Source organism: Manihot esculenta, chromosome 10 (genome assembly GCF_001659605.2).
Source record: "Manihot esculenta cultivar AM560-2 chromosome 10, M.esculenta_v8, whole genome shotgun sequence".
Classification (NCBI taxonomy): domain Eukaryota; kingdom Viridiplantae; phylum Streptophyta; class Magnoliopsida; order Malpighiales; family Euphorbiaceae; genus Manihot; species Manihot esculenta.
The window spans coordinates 12,538,804-12,554,858 of NC_035170.2; the positions used below are offsets into that span (position 1 = coordinate 12,538,804).

Here is a 16,055-nt window from a genome sequence, read left to right on the forward strand (position 1 = left end):
TCATGTTCGGCTGCCGAAGGTGGTCTGGCCAGCCACCTATAAAAGGGCCAAGGGTCGGTGGAAGGAGGATATTTCTCCTCCACTTGCAGCCAGAGGTGCGTTCAAGCCTCTCCCACGTTGACTTTCATGTTTTTCACCAAATCTTTCAAGGGTTTTAAGTGTTTTGGTGTGTTTTGAAGGTTTTGAGCAAAAATAGCAAGTTTGGACGTTTGGAGCTTTGGAAGAGATTTTCTTCATATCTCCATGTTAGGATCACTTGATCTCTTGTTTGGAAGAGGTAAGTCAAGATCCAGAACCTCTTTTACTGATTTTTGAAGGTTTTATGGGAGTTGTATGGATAGTATGCATGAATAGGGTTTTGGTTGAGGTTTTGCATGATTTAGTGTTTAAGCATGTGTAAGTGTTGTTTGATGTGTTGTTTTGGGTTATAAGGGAGTTTGAGGCCTTTTTATGCCTATTTTATGGTATGTGCTAGTTGGGAGTAGTTGATATGCATGTTGGGTAAGTTTTGGGTTAAGTTGCATGAAACAGAGTAGGGTTCTGCCCAGCAGGCAAAACCAGGTTCGGCCGCCGAAGGAAGGTTCGGCCGCCGAACCCCTTGTGGAGGCAGTTTCAGCTGCCAAAGCTTGCCCCCGAACAGTTGGACTTTCGTCTCTGGAGGCAAGGTTCGGCCGCCGAAAGTGCCGCCGAAGGTTGAGTTTCGTCTCTGGACGAGACTTTCGGCTGCCGAAGGTGCCGCCGAACATGCATGAGTTTCATCTCTGGAGAGGGGTTTCGGCCGCCGAACATGCCGCCGAAAGTGCCCTGTCCAGCTTTCTTTTGCATGTTTTATGTGATTGTTTAGGATCTTTTAGAGGGCTTTTGGGGAGTTTCTTGGAGCGGTTCTTGAGTTAGTTTGGTCCCTCATTTGAGTCCACCTGTGTAGGAACGGACCAGAGGAATCAGGGAAGTCAGCAGTGAGCACAAGTTCAGAACCTGCAGAAGTAGTTTAGAGTCAGCTAGAGGTGAGTGGAACTTCTCTTTTCAGAACTAAACTGCTTTGAGCATATATCATGCATCATAATGAGTCTAGTAGGATGCTTGCATTAGTTTCACGAATATGCTGCATTGCATATACGATGCGTATGAGGCTGTGGATAGACCAAGGCGACTCCAATAGCCCAAGCTCTGTTATAAGACCTGGCCGGGCCAGGCAGCCATCTGTAGGTAAGACCTGACTAGAGCAGGCAGCAGAGATAGTAAGACCTGGCTGGGCCAGGCAGGCAGAGTTGATAAGACCTGGCTGGGCCAGGCAGATTGAGGTTGTAAGACCTGGCTAGGCCAGGCATCCTTTTAGTATTGGGATTTTTGGTGGTCATGTCTATCCCTGAGATGATGTGCTGTTGTGCATGCCATGAGATCATGCTTTTTAGATTATGTTTTATAGTTCTGCTCATTGGGCTTGTATAGCTCATCCCTCTCCCCTAACCCCAGTTGTGCAGGTTCAGAGTTCAGAGAGGAGTCCAGCAGAGTGTGGAAGAAGAAGAGTTATGTATTAGCTAGTGTGGACATGTAATTGTAAAGAGATGTACAGTGTATAGACGTGTGCTTGACTTATAAGAGTTGTAATCCCTTGTTGTAAACACATGATCAGATGACTATGAGAAAAACCAGGCTTAATATTATGAGTTATATCCGCCTAGAGTGGGGATAAAATAGCAGAGATATAGTGCATGCACAGGTTAAGCCTTGGAGTACATAAAAGTTTTATGTTTTGACAGAAAATGTATGATCATGTATGGGATTTCACAGGTACACAGATAGTATAGCAGGCTTATTACGGGTCCTGGCGACCTTAAGTCGATCTGGATCCTAGTGCCGGTAGCAGTTCGGTTTCCGGGCTGTTACAAACCATGTAACGACCCGAAAATCCGGACCGCTACCGGCGCTAGGATCCAGGTCAGCATAAGGCCGCCGGGACCCGTAGCAAGCCAAACATTCATCCTGTAAACCTGTTTAATCCCATACATGATCAACACATACATAAAAATTTTGAACTTTTCCTTACATTCATTCATTCTTTCATTCATTCACCAAACTCAACCTGAGCATGCACTATACATAAACATAGCCATAAACATTAACTCCTCTTTGGAGTCTCATCATTGCCCCAATGGGGTGACATAACATGTATTGAGTTTGGTTTACAATAATCATCCTTAAACATTAAGATCATGTACTATAAAGGGATTAATAACATTACACTATAGTCAAGCACAACTCTAAACATCCATAAACATCATTACATTACATTTCTATACCATCTTTTACATGACTGTACTCAACATAACATATCAACATTTTTCATGTCCACACTAACTATTACATGACCATGACTTCATTACTGTTGCTGACCTCCTGGTTTACCCTGTACTTGCAAACCTGGGGGTTAAGGGAGAGGGGTGAGCTACTAGAGCCCAGTGAGCAGAATAATAAAACATAGCATTTAAAACATATGATATCATGGAATGCATCACAGCACAAACATTTCACATCAAGGATGAACTTGTCACCACTTAGCCCTCTATACAGTCCAATCATGCCAGGGGCGTAGTGCAGGCACACCTGGACTTCCATAGTATACATACATATCCATTCATGCCGGGGGCGTAGTGCAGGCTCACCCGGGCTTCCATAGTCTATCATGTCTTACCATATAAGGGCTAATGGATCATTCAACATTCATCCACATCAACAACATAAAGTGCAATGCGACATATTCGTGAATTCTAATGCAAGCACCCTAATATATATATCATGGCATACATGATGCGTGAGTCATGCTCAAACGTTCATCATTTACTTTGAAAACATAGAGAGTTATTCCACTCACCTCTGGCTAGCTCTGACAAGACTCGAAAGCAGCTATCTCACTGCTGGGGTCCTCGGTTCCTCGGGTCCGAACCTACACAGGTGGACTCAAATGAGGGACCAAACATCTATGAACATAACTCTAAAATACTCCCCAAAAACCCCCTTAAAACACCTCAAAACATCCATAGAAAACATGCAAAGGAAGGCTGAACAGGGCACTTTCGGCGGCAGGTTCGGCGGCCGAAAGTCCCTCTAGAGGCGAAAGTCAGGCAGGTTCGGCGGCCGAAAGTGCCCTCCAGAGACGAAAGTCCATTTTCGGGGGCAGGCTTTGGCAGCCGAAAGGCTTGCCTCACAGACAGGTTCGGCGGCCGAAAGTCCTTCGGCTGTCGAACCTGGTTTCTGCCAAAAGGGCAGAAACTTGGCTCAAACATGCTCCCATGCCTCCCAAACTTCCAACATGCATTAATCCTATTCTACAACATGCATACTCAAGCATACAAGCTCCTAGGGGCTTTAAACCATCAAGAACCCCAACTACAACACATCAAACAACCCATAAACATAACAAAAACCTAACATGCATTTCTACCCCATAGATCATCATGAAACGTGTTTAAAACATACTATAAGCTCAAGATCGGCTCTTACCTCTTGAAGATCGAGAGAGAGACGACCTAAACTTGGAGAACCAAGAAAAAGAGCTTCTGAGTCTTCCAAGCCTCAAAACTTGCTTCAATGCTCAAAATCTTCAAAACAAAGTGAAAACTCATGAAAATCATGAAAAATTTGACGAAAAGGACTCAAAATCGGCGAGGGACGGCGGAGAACTCACCTTGGCCAAAAATGGGGAGAAAATCTCGCCCATTCGGACAAGGAGACCCTTTTATAGGTGGCTGGCCAGGCCACTTTTGGGGCCTAACGTGCCTCCGCATGCATGCCATGTTCAGCGGCCGAACTTGAGGTTTGGCGGCCGAACCTGGACTTCCCTCACTTATGCCTTTGGGGGCCTAAAGCACTACCGAAGTGCATGCATGTTCGGCGGCCGAACCTGAGTCTTCTTCTCAAGACCATATTCATTCAAAACTTAATTTCTTTCTTGCTTAAAACCATAAAATATATTAAAACATTTTATAAAAACATGGTTTTACCCTTTTAGAGGTTTCCGACATCCAAGATTCCACCGGACGGTAGGAATTCCGACACCGGAGTCTAGCCGGGTATTACAAACCATATTTACACAAAATAGAAAGTAAGGTAGTTTAAGGGTAAGAATTTTTTAAAGGTAAATACCATGTTCTATAGTAGACTCTTCCTCGTCTCTCCTTGGTCGGACCCCATCCTTTCTAAGCTCCACATAAACTGTAACGACCTGAAAATCAGACCGCTACCGGCGCTAGGATCCAGGTCGGCTTAAGGCCGCCGGGACCCGTAGCAAGCCTAACATCCATCCTGTAAACCTGCTTTATCCCATACATGATCAAGAATATACATAAAAATTTAAAACTTTTCTTTCATACATTCTCTCATACACCAAACTCAACCTGTGCATGCACTGAACATAATCATAATCATAACTATGACCCCTCTGTGGGATCTCATCAATGCCCCAATGGGCGATACAACATATGTTGAGTTGGTTTACATAAACATGACAAAACATCTAAGATCATGTATTAAAAGGGATAACAACATTCTATGGTCAAGCACACCTCTATCATCCATAAGCCTCATTACATTTCATGTCTAACTATACTTTTACATATCATCAAATACATTTATCATGTCCACTCTATCTATTACAAACACATGACTTCATTACTCTTGCGGACCTCCTGGTCTACCCTGTACCTGCAAACCTGGGGAATTTGGGAGAGGGGTGAGCTACTAGAGCCTAGTGAGCAGAATAATAAAACATTTAAAACATATGATAACATGGAATGCATCACATCACAGCTAATCACATCAAGGATGAACTTGTCACCAATAGCCCTCTACATAGCCAACTGTGCCAGAACGTAGAATGGGTCCTGGTCTTTCCCTTACATAGCATAACATAACAGTCCAACTGTGCCAGAACGTAGAATGGGTCCTGGTCTTTCTCTAACATAGTGCCAGCGAACGTAGAATGGGTCCCACTGGTCTTACATTCCGTACCGTACATATCACATCGTTACATCATAGATCGAGGGCTATGGATCATCCAACATTCATCCACATCAACATTAAAATATGCAATGCAACATATTCGTGAATTCTAGTGCAACAACCTAAAACATCACATGGCATTCATGATGCATGAACATGCTCAAAACTTTACAATTTGATTTACTTTAAAACATATAGGTTTATTCTACTCACCTCTGGATAGCTCTGACCAGACACTGGAGCAGCTGACTCACTGCTGGGGTCCTCGGTTCCTCGGGTCCGAACCTACACAGGTGGACTCAAATGAGGGACCAAATAACTAGAACATAACTTAAAAACATCCCCCAAAAACCCTCTAAAACTCCTCAAAATATCCATGCAAAAACATGCAAAGGAAGGCTGGACAGGGCACTTTCGGCGGCAGGTTCGGCGGCCGAAAGTCCCTCCAGAGCCGAAAGTCAGGCAGGTTCGGCGGCACCTTCGGCGGCCGAAACTCCCAGACAGAGACGAAACTCATGCATGTTCGGCTGCACTTTCGGCGGCCGAAACTCCCAAACAGAGACGAAAGTCCTCTTTCGGGGGCAGGCTTCGGTAGCCGAAAGGCTTGCCTCCTAGGCAGGTTCGGCGGCCCAAAGTCCTTCGGCTGCCGAACCTGGTTTCTGCCAAAGGGCAGAAACTTGGTTCCTCATGCACAAATTCCTCTCAAAACCATCCAAACATGCATTTCTCCTAATCTACAACATACATACTCAAGCATACAAGATCCTAGGGGCATCAAACTACTTTAAACCCCATCTACAACATATCAAGCATCCACATTGCTCATAAACACATATAAAACCCATAAACCTAACCATGAGCTAAACATGCATTCTACCCCATAGATCTACTTAAAACTTGCTTAACACACGCCATAAGCTCAAGATCGGTCCTTACCTCTTGAAGATCGAGAGAAGAACGACCCTAGCTCGGAAAATGGGAGAGAGAGAGTTCTTTGAACCTCCAAGCTCCATAACTTGCTCAAAAGCTTAAAACCTTCAAAAAAAAGTTGCAAACTCATAAAAATCATGAAGAATGGAAGGAAGAAACTCAAGATCGGTGAGGGACGGCGGAGAGCTCACCTTGGCCGAAAATGGAGAGAAAAGCTCGCCCGTTTTCGGCTAAGGGACCCCTTTATAGGAGGCTGGCCAGGCCACGTTCAGGAGCCGAAAGTGCCTCCGCATGCATGCCATGTTCGGCGGCCAAACTTGAGGTTCGGCGGCCAAACCTAGACTTCCTTCACTTATGCTTTCGGGGGCCTAAGGCACACCTGAAGTGCATGCATGTTCGGCGGCCGAACCTGAGTTTTCCTCCAAGGTTGTTTTCATGCAAAAACTTATTTCCTTTTTACTTAAATCATGAAATACATTAAAACATTTTATGAAAACATGTTTCTACCCTACTAGAGGCTTCCGACATCCGAGATTCCACCGGACGGTAGGAATTCCGATACCGGAGTCTAGCCGGGTATTACATAAACATTTCAGTTGATTGGAAGTTGTCAAAAACCCTAAACACCCTATGACGGAGGATGAAAAACTTGTTCTTCCAAAGCTTGAAAAAACAGGAGATTTGGTCAAAATGAATTTGAAGCTTTTTTGCGCTGAAAAATCAAAACTCCTCATTCTTCCAGGTACCCAATTGGTATAGCTGGGAGAAGAGAGCAATGCTCATCTCGATGTTTTTTTAAAAGCAGACAAAATGAAAGACGACAAGAATTCTTCAGTTTTTGGAATGCAGTTGGGCGACTAACAATTTGTGGAATCTAAGGATCTCGATGAAGAATGGGTCAATCAGGAACTGAAGACCCACCTTTAACTGTTCTTTGTACACTATGATAATTTCTTCAGTGGATATTTGGTTATCGGCGTGAATGTTTGAATTAGAAGCATAGACCCAGAAGGTGTCTCAAGGGATTTGATAGTTATCGTGCAGACGATCTACATTCCTCTCAGACAACACTAATGGGATATCGTTCACCAGCAGAGTGTAATTTTCATGGATAGCCCTTAAAGGGACTATAGGGGCTAGAACATAAATGGGGCTAACGGAGGCAGAGCTGGAAGAGGAACTACCCCTAAAAGAGGAATACAAAAGAAGACTTATTCATTTCTAGGACAGGAAAAGCAATAGAAAGTGAGTTACATTTGAGAAGGACGCAAAGGAGAGCACCAAGTGATTAAGCTTCTTTAGAAAGGAGGAAGAGTTTGTGAGAAAAAATGGTAATGATTGGAGAAAGGGGAAAGTTATACTGTTGATATGATGGTTGGATTCAATGCAGCTTAAGAAGCGAGACAGCATTTATAACGACCCGGGAACCGGACCACTATCGGTGCTAGGGTTCAGATCGACTTAAGGTTGCCAAAGCCCATAGCAAGGCTACCATACATCCTATTACATCTGATAAAATCTCATACATGATCACATGATATAACAAAAAACTAATCATTTCATGAATCAAGACTCGACCTGCGCATGCATCATAACTAAAAACATAAAATCCATACTAGAGCCCTCATTAAATGTTCCAGTATGGTTAACAAAACATGCCTCAAGCAAACATAAACTCATACTTAAACTTTTTGCATAAAGGATCATGAAAATAGGGTTACAAGGACGAACACTAGGGCCAAGCATAATTATAATAAATAAAACAATACATGTTCACAACTATACTATTGCAAAAGACTGTACTAGCAACTTAGCCGACTTTCCCAAACTAACTCTGAGCCTGCAAATCTGGGGTTAGGGGAAATGGATAAGCTACAAGAGCCTAGTAAGCAGAATATAAAAAAAAAAAAAGCAGTTCAATAAACATATGATCGTATGAATACGTCACAACACAAACAACTTATATCAAAATAGACTTGTCACCAGTAATCTTCTACAGATTTCAAAAGCGTCCGGCCCACGACGGGTGCTCCTCAAGACTTCCTCTTAAAAATAACATAACATAACATATTCATAGTGCCATGGGTATAAAATGGATCTCGACCTGAACTTTCTCTTACATATTGCCAGGGGTGTAGAATGGGCCTCGGCATGGACTTTCGCATCCATCATAACATACTCGAGGGCTAGTGGGTCATCCAACATCCATCCACAACAACAACAATAACTATGCAATGCATCATATTCGTGAATTCTAATGCAAAACAACCTAATTTCATATACATGGCATTCATGATGCATGAGCATGCTTAAAAAGTTTTGACTTCTTTGAAATAATAGATCAGTTCAGTTCTACTCACCTCTGGCTGACGCTCGACTTTTACAATTCTCAAAACAACCCCCAAGAAACCCCTATAAACATACAAGAATATACATAGAAAATAAGCAGAAAAAGGTTGGGCAGGGGACTTTCAGCGGTAGGTTCAACAGCCGAAGGTCCCTCACAGATCTGAAGGTTGAAACCTTTGAGGGTAGGCTCGGCGGCCTAAAGCCCCGAACAGATCCGAAGGTTGAAACCTTCGGGGCAGATTCGGCAGTCTAAAGCCCCTCACAGATCCGAAGGTCATACTTTCGGAGACAGTTTAGGTGGCCAAAAGGATGCCTCCATAGGTAGGTTCGGTGGTCAAACCTGAATTCTCCAGCAAGGCAGAACCTGATTTTGCCTTAAACTCGCAGCCACCAAAACACTTCCTAATGTACATGCAAAAGCCTCACAACAAGCAAACGTACTTAACACACATAAGGGACCACAAAAACTTGCTCTAACTCAACATGCATCAACAGAAACCCAAGAGAAAAACATCCCACAACAAAACTAACATAAACTTTAAAACTTTTAGAATAATTGATTGTGCATACCCTAACAACTAGTAAAACTTGGTTTAAAACCTTCAGGAAACATAGGAGAAGCAAGGATTAACTCACCTCTTGAAGAAAATGGAACACATAACAACTAAAACTTGAAGGAAGAGGAGAAAAATCGCTTTCCGAAGGTCTCCAAAGCTAAGATTTGAAGTCCAAACTTGAATCTTAAAAAAACAAGGTAAAAACTTATGAATTCTCCAAGAAATTGAAGTGATTTCAGCAAAACATTTGGGAAAGGACATGGACTTACCTCTGCTCGAAGATGAAGAAAAAACTCTCTCGATTTTCGGGTTGAAGGCCTTTTATAGGTGGCTTGAGAAACCACGTTCGGCGGCCGAATCTTAAGGTTTGGCGATCGAATCTTGAAACCTTTTCAAAACTCTCTTTTTTTATTAAAAAATAAAATAAAATTCTAAAAAACCTCAAATTCATTTTATGAAAATCCTATTTTATCTTTCTAAAGATTCCAGTTTCGAGATTCTGGATTTCGATGGAGATTCCGTTGGAAAGTAAAAATTTCAACAATGAAGTTTAGCCGAGTATTATAACATTTATCATTAGGCAGGCTAAAGGACGTGAGACAGGGAGCCAATTTAGTCATGCCACGTGTCTAAGCTGTGGAAACCAACTGTAAACTTTTGAATATGAAGAATCGAAGTCCTTTGAGTCATATCAAAAGTCTCCCCGACTTTTGATATGATTCGGTATTCACCTAAATTATATAATGTGTTGTTAACGTACAATTGAACCACGTGGCAGAATCCTTACAACTATGGTACTCTGACACTCTGAATTAGCCATTCATGATGTGGAGACAAGATCGACTGTGTGAAAAATGTCTGATTCAGTAAATGTTCATCCCATAGAGTTGGGTGAGAGCATTTTATTACCATTAAAGGACATTCCAAAGCAAATCCACAGAACGTCTATAATTACGGAATCTCTTATTCACTAGTCGGTACTTATCGGATTCTCATAAAAATGGTTAACTAATCCTATCTTATTACAATATAAAAGCAAAACAAATACAGAGTTTAAAGTACGCATTTGAATACTCAAGTTTCCTAGCTCAAACTTTTCATTTACATTCACCAGTCTATAAAGATCATTGACTTAAATTTTGAATTGGTTGTCATTAGACACCAACCATCTCATCTTTTCTCTTTATAGATTATCAGGTCACATACAGATAGTTGTTTTTTCTATATCAAAGAGAATAATTTTTTTTTACTATTTTCTTTATTCTTATCCAAATTGAAAATTAAAAAATATATACATTTGAAAGGAGGTAAAGTAAAAGAATAAATATCACTCTAGAAAAAGTAAAAGAATAATAATTATATTATTATAAAATTTACATCATACCCTTAATTTTTTTAATGTCTTTTATCATTTGTACATGAAGTACAAAATTTCAAATAGGAAGTACATTTTTTTTATTTTCCCTTTAAACATCTGAAACAGTAATTAGTGAAAAAATACATTTTTTCTCACTTTTTAAAAAATTTGAATTAATCTTATGTTGATTTTTATTTATTTATTTTATAAAATTTAATATTATTTTATTCACATCAAATTAATTTAATAAACAATAAAATTATTTCGATAATTATTTACTCCATTTATAATAATAAAATTCTCAAACAGTTGAACTCATTTAAATAAAAAATTATCAAATAATCATTATATTATTTATTAATTTATTCTAAATTTTTTATTATTTTATATTTTTAAATATAATGTAAATTATAAATAAAATATTTATACACTTAAATGCGAATATAAACTTCACCGTACTGTATTGCATAAATAACAGAGACAAGGAGTGCTGTATCCCATATGGAATATTGAAGGGCAACGTTCGAGTCGTCGCGTCTCAAAGCGTATGAAAATTTTCAGCTGTCTTAGGAACGTGTTCCGAGTCAAAACGGTTCACGCGTGCAAGCGTACTGAACTTCCATTCACTGTTCAACCCGCCGTCCATGTCCGTCTATTTCCTTTCTTATAGAATAAGTTACTTATTCAACTAATTAAAAATCAAATTACATAATATATTATTAATTAGCTTCGTTTATTTATAAAAATTAAATCATTTCATTTTAAAAATTATTTTTTATTATTTAATTATCATATTAAAATTATTAATGAAAATTTACATTTTTTATTAAAAAAGCTTAACTTTTATTGATTAAATTTTTTTAATAGTGAAATAATATTTTTAGACACTAAAGGTAATTATAAATATATTATGTGTTTTTTATTTTAATATTTTTTTTCTTTTTTTCTTTTTTCGCTTAGATATACATTGACCAGTTTGATAAGAGGGAGAAAAATCAAAACTCAATGGTTAAATACAAGGAACCGAAGACCCGCCTTTAATTATTCTTTGTATACTATGATAGTTTCTTCGGCGTATATCTAGGTAACGGCGTGAATGTTTGAATTAGGAGCATAGACCTAGAAAGTGTCTCGAGGGATTTAATAATTATCATGCAGACGATCTACACTTTTCTCATACAATACTAATAGGATATCGTTCATCAGCAGAGTGTAATTTATACGGATAGCCCTCAAATAGACTATGGGGGTTAGAGTATAAATGGGGCCGATGGAGGCAAAGCTGAGGAACACTACAAAAAAACAGTGATTTAGCGACCAAAATTTTGGTTGCTAAAAAGAAAGATTTGGTCGCTATTATGAAATAGCGACCGAAACGAAATGGTCGGTGTTTGGCCAGTCGCTAAAGTTTTAGTGACAATCTGAAAATTAGTCGCTAAAATAACGACCAATCAGCGACCATTTTTTGATCGCTAATTTGGTGTCATGGCAAATTAAGTATTAGAAATATTAGTCGCTGGGTGGAAGTAAATTGGTCGTTAAATTTTGGTCGCGAAATGGTCGCTAATTTGGTCGCTATTTCGTTGTTATTTGATCGCCTCAAGGAAGAGCATTTAGTCGCTGTGTGGAAGTAAATTGGTCGTTAAATTTTGATCGCGAAATGGTCGCTGTTTTAGTCGCTAATTTGGTCGCATTTTGTTGTTATTTGATCGCCTCAGGGAAGAGCATTTAGTCGCCGTGTGGAAGTAAATTGGTCGTTACATTTTGGTCGCGAAATGGTCGCTGTTTTAGTCGTAAATTTGGTCGCTATTTCATTGTTATTTGATCGCACCAGGGAAGAGCATTTAGTCGCTATTTCGTCGCAAATTAATAGTAAAATTTAAAAAATATTTATTATTTAATTTGTTTTTGTGGCTGATTAGTCACTAATAAATACATTTAAATCTAATTCATATCATTTTTTCAATAAATTCATAAACCTGCTATAATATCAATATGTACATACACATTCCAATACATAAAACATCAAAGACAATATATACACATCAACTTCATTTCATAATTCTGCAATCTAAAAGTCCAAAACATTACTATAGTTCAACACTAAGAAACTTAAAATATCTCAAAATACATAATGGATCCAAATAGTATCAAATTCATATCATAAAATATATTATTTAAGTCAGTGAGTAATGACATCATGCTAATCCATATGTGAATCACCAAGGGATTTATGAGTTGGAGGACTATCAGATGATGATGGCATCAATGAGGAAGACTGTTGTTCCATCTTCGCTGCCTGTAGTTCATCACGCATTTGAGCTATCATCTGATTTTGGTCTTCTACAAGTTTCTGCAAACTATTATACTTCTCTTCAAACTTTGCTTCAATTTCCTTCTTCCATTCTGGTGATTGGGATGATGGAACATTTGTTGATGTTCCCCCAGTTCCTGTTTGAGAGAAGGCAGAAGAGGCAGCACTACCTAAACCATAAACTCGACTTCCTTGCCATCCTCCTGCTGCAGTAATGAACAATTGATCCTCATTAATAGTTCCTCCATCTCCTTCCACATGATCTAATCCCACATACTGGCTTGAATGTTGTTCTTTTAGCTTCAGATAATTTTCCTAGAAAATCACAGAATAACAGTTCAATTTGAAAACTAAAGTAAGAAAAAATGCTAATACCTACAAGATATGACAATTATAATACCTGCAATATATCACATTTACAATACTTGCAAGATATCATAATAGAAAAATCAATCACACAACTAAGAATCATAAACAATTTCCTTGTGAGAATCACCTAGATATCAAAATCATACTTACAACTGAAAATCAATCACACAACTTAAAATCAATCAACAACTCAAAATCAATCACACAACTGAGAATCATAAACAATTTCCTTGTGAGAATCACCTAGATATCAGAATCATACTTGCAACTAAAAATCAATCACACAACTCAAAATCAATCACATAACTGAGAATCATAAACAATTTCCTTGTGAGAATCACGTAGATATCAGAATCATACTTGCAACTGAAAATCAATCACACAACTCAAAATCAATCACACAACTGAGAATCATCAACAATTTCCTTAGAAAAAACACCTAGATATCAGAATCATACTTGCAACTGAAAATCAATCAAACAACTCAAAATCAATCACACAACTGAGAATCATAAACAATTTCTTTGTGAGAATCACCTAGATATCAGAATCATACTTGCAACTGAAAATTAATCACACAACTCAAAATCAATCAACAACTCAAAATTAATCACACAACTGGGAATCATAAACAATTTCCTTGTGAGAATCACCTAGATATTAGAATCATACTTGCAACTGAAAATCAATCATACAACTCAAAATCAATCAACAACTCAAAATCAATCACACAACTGAGATATCAGAATCATACTTGCAAATGAAAATCAATCACACAACTCAAAATCAATCAACAACTCAAAATCAATCACATAGACATCAAAATCATACTTGCAAGATATTACTTAGAAAGACAACTTGTTTAAATAGAAACTTACATAAATAATTTCAGCTCGTTTATCAACAAATTTGTTGCGATCACTCTTCTTTGTATGGGTGTGGAGAAACAACTCAGCTGCTGTTGGAGGAACTTTGTCTGTCTTAGCATTTTGTATGCGTCTAGCATGCTCCTCATGTGTTATGGACCCACCTGTATGTTTAGAAGGACCAGCTCCTTCACCTCCCTTCTCTGTTAGGCGGTTCTTTGAGTACTTTATTGACTTTGCTACATACTCTGGAGTACTCCAATCTAAATTCCATTTATCCCAAACTTCATTTGATATATAAGCACTCCTCTTTTTTTTCTTCTTTTCATTTGTCAGAAAGTCTTTGTATCGAGTAGCTGCTTTTTTATTCCATGCCTTCCTCACTATTGCAGCACTTCCCTCATCCCAGTGAAATTCTTTCTGTAAATTAATTTAAAAAACACATATACAATACAACATAGATTATAAGACATTTTATCTTTGTTAGAATGCATAATATATTGCGTACCTCAAACTCTCTGAAATAAAAATCTTTTGTGGATTGTGGGATATTCTTCCAGGAAGAACCCTTCTCGACATTGTACTTTTGAAAAATCTTTGTGCAGGCACCAGATGTCTTCTCAGAAGGCATAAGACTGTAATAGTTTAATAATGTGAGCATAATTTATAATTATTCAATATAATTATTTTTAAATAATTAACCAAAATGAAAACTAATAACAAAGATATGTAATACAATGATAAGTAATGTTACACATTATACGTACTTTCCGCTTGCATGCACATAACAGTAGGTCCTAGTAGCATATGATGAGGATGAGGATGCAGATCGACTAGCACTCGATCCAGGAACAAAACTTGAAGAAGTTGGGGCAGTGAGGGCAAGTGGAGCAAGTGGAGGGGCTGCAGGGACTGAATATGATACAAGGGTTGTTGGAGTAAGTGCTGGGGCTCTAAAGTCAGCTGAAGAAGGTGCAGTGGCTATAATGCCTCGACCACGAACAATTTCTGGATCACCTCGGCCTCGACCTCTACCTGTACCCGTTAAAACACCACGATCAGCATTACGTGTATCTTCTTTACCTTTACCCCTGGCCATATCTGCACAAAAAAAATCCAACAAGAGATTAGTATGTTGTAAAAGTAAAAATAATCAACAATAATAAAAAAGATAATTAGAGCAAAAAAGTTTACTATACAGCTTAGAGTTGACTAATCTAAGTAATATTCATCATTGTCTGAAGTTGAATAATGATATGTCTCATCTTCTTCTTCTTCTTCAACTAATTCCGAAATCAACACTTCACCACCCGCTGGATCATTTAATGTCTCAGGTAATCCTTCTTCATTTAAGACTAAAGGCTGCAAAGTTACAGTATCTTCTTGATATGCATCTGCTGTTGACGCTGTCGAAGTTACAACAACATTTGGTAATTCAATCACTGGCCTGGCTTTAATTTTTATCACAGATTGCCAATCAGACCTTGCTCATCTTAAAGAAGGATAAGGAATGTAATAAACTTGTTGTGCCTGGCTAGCCAAAATAAATGGCTCATACTTATGAAATCTCCTTCTTTGATTTACATCCACAATATTATACATTAAATGAATTTTCACTCCAACATTTGGGGTAGGATCAAACCATTCACAGTGGAATAGAACTGTCTGCTTCATAGGTAAAGCCGGGTACTCTACTTCAAGAACCTCTATCAACTTACCATAGTAATCACTTGATTGATCACTATAGTCCGTTCCTTTAATACATACACCACAATTCACCGTCATTCGATTAGCACTTCATCCCTCAGTGTGAAATTTGTATCCGTTTACATAGTATCCTGTGTACACATTCACTGTATTTAGAGGTCCTTTGGCTAAATCTTGGATGAGAGGATTGTTCACTGTGTTGGTTGGTTCATGTACCTATTACAAAAAGTGAACATATAAAATTAATTTTGATTAATTCACCAAATTCAGCGTAGTATTACAAGTATTATAAAGCTTACGTATGCTTTAAACCATGTGGGAAAGTTATTCTTCAATGTGATGTCTACCTCCCCATCGGTAATGTTAGGTGATATCCTCCGTAGTTCCTTAATATATATTCTTGCATTAGGAGAAATTATACAACTTTGGTTATTTCCATGAATATATATGCATTTTAGAAGACTGTTAAATTTATAATTTGGCAGTGAATTTCACTTACTTGATAAATGGCGAAACTTCTTCACAATTTAGTAAGATATATAAATGAGCTGCATTTCTTTCATCCTTTGTCAATATCCTTTTCTTTGATTGACCTATGGGTCTACCCG

General features: G+C 38.5%; 1 protein-coding gene across 1 annotated transcript; it reads right to left on the reverse strand.

Annotated features, from left to right (window-relative positions):
* Positions 1–12,216: 12,216 nt before the first annotated feature.
* On the reverse strand, positions 12,217–14,588 carry LOC110625118. Its single transcript, XM_021770661.2, has 4 exons — positions 14,508–14,588; positions 14,249–14,375; positions 13,753–14,160; positions 12,217–12,820 (listed from the first exon to the last, which is right to left on the reverse strand). Exons 2-4 carry the CDS (start codon positions 14,369–14,371, stop codon positions 12,395–12,397), a joined length of 957 nt encoding a protein of 318 aa, XP_021626353.1. The 5' UTR covers positions 14,372–14,375; positions 14,508–14,588; the 3' UTR covers positions 12,217–12,394.
* Positions 14,589–16,055: the final 1,467 nt, after the last annotated feature.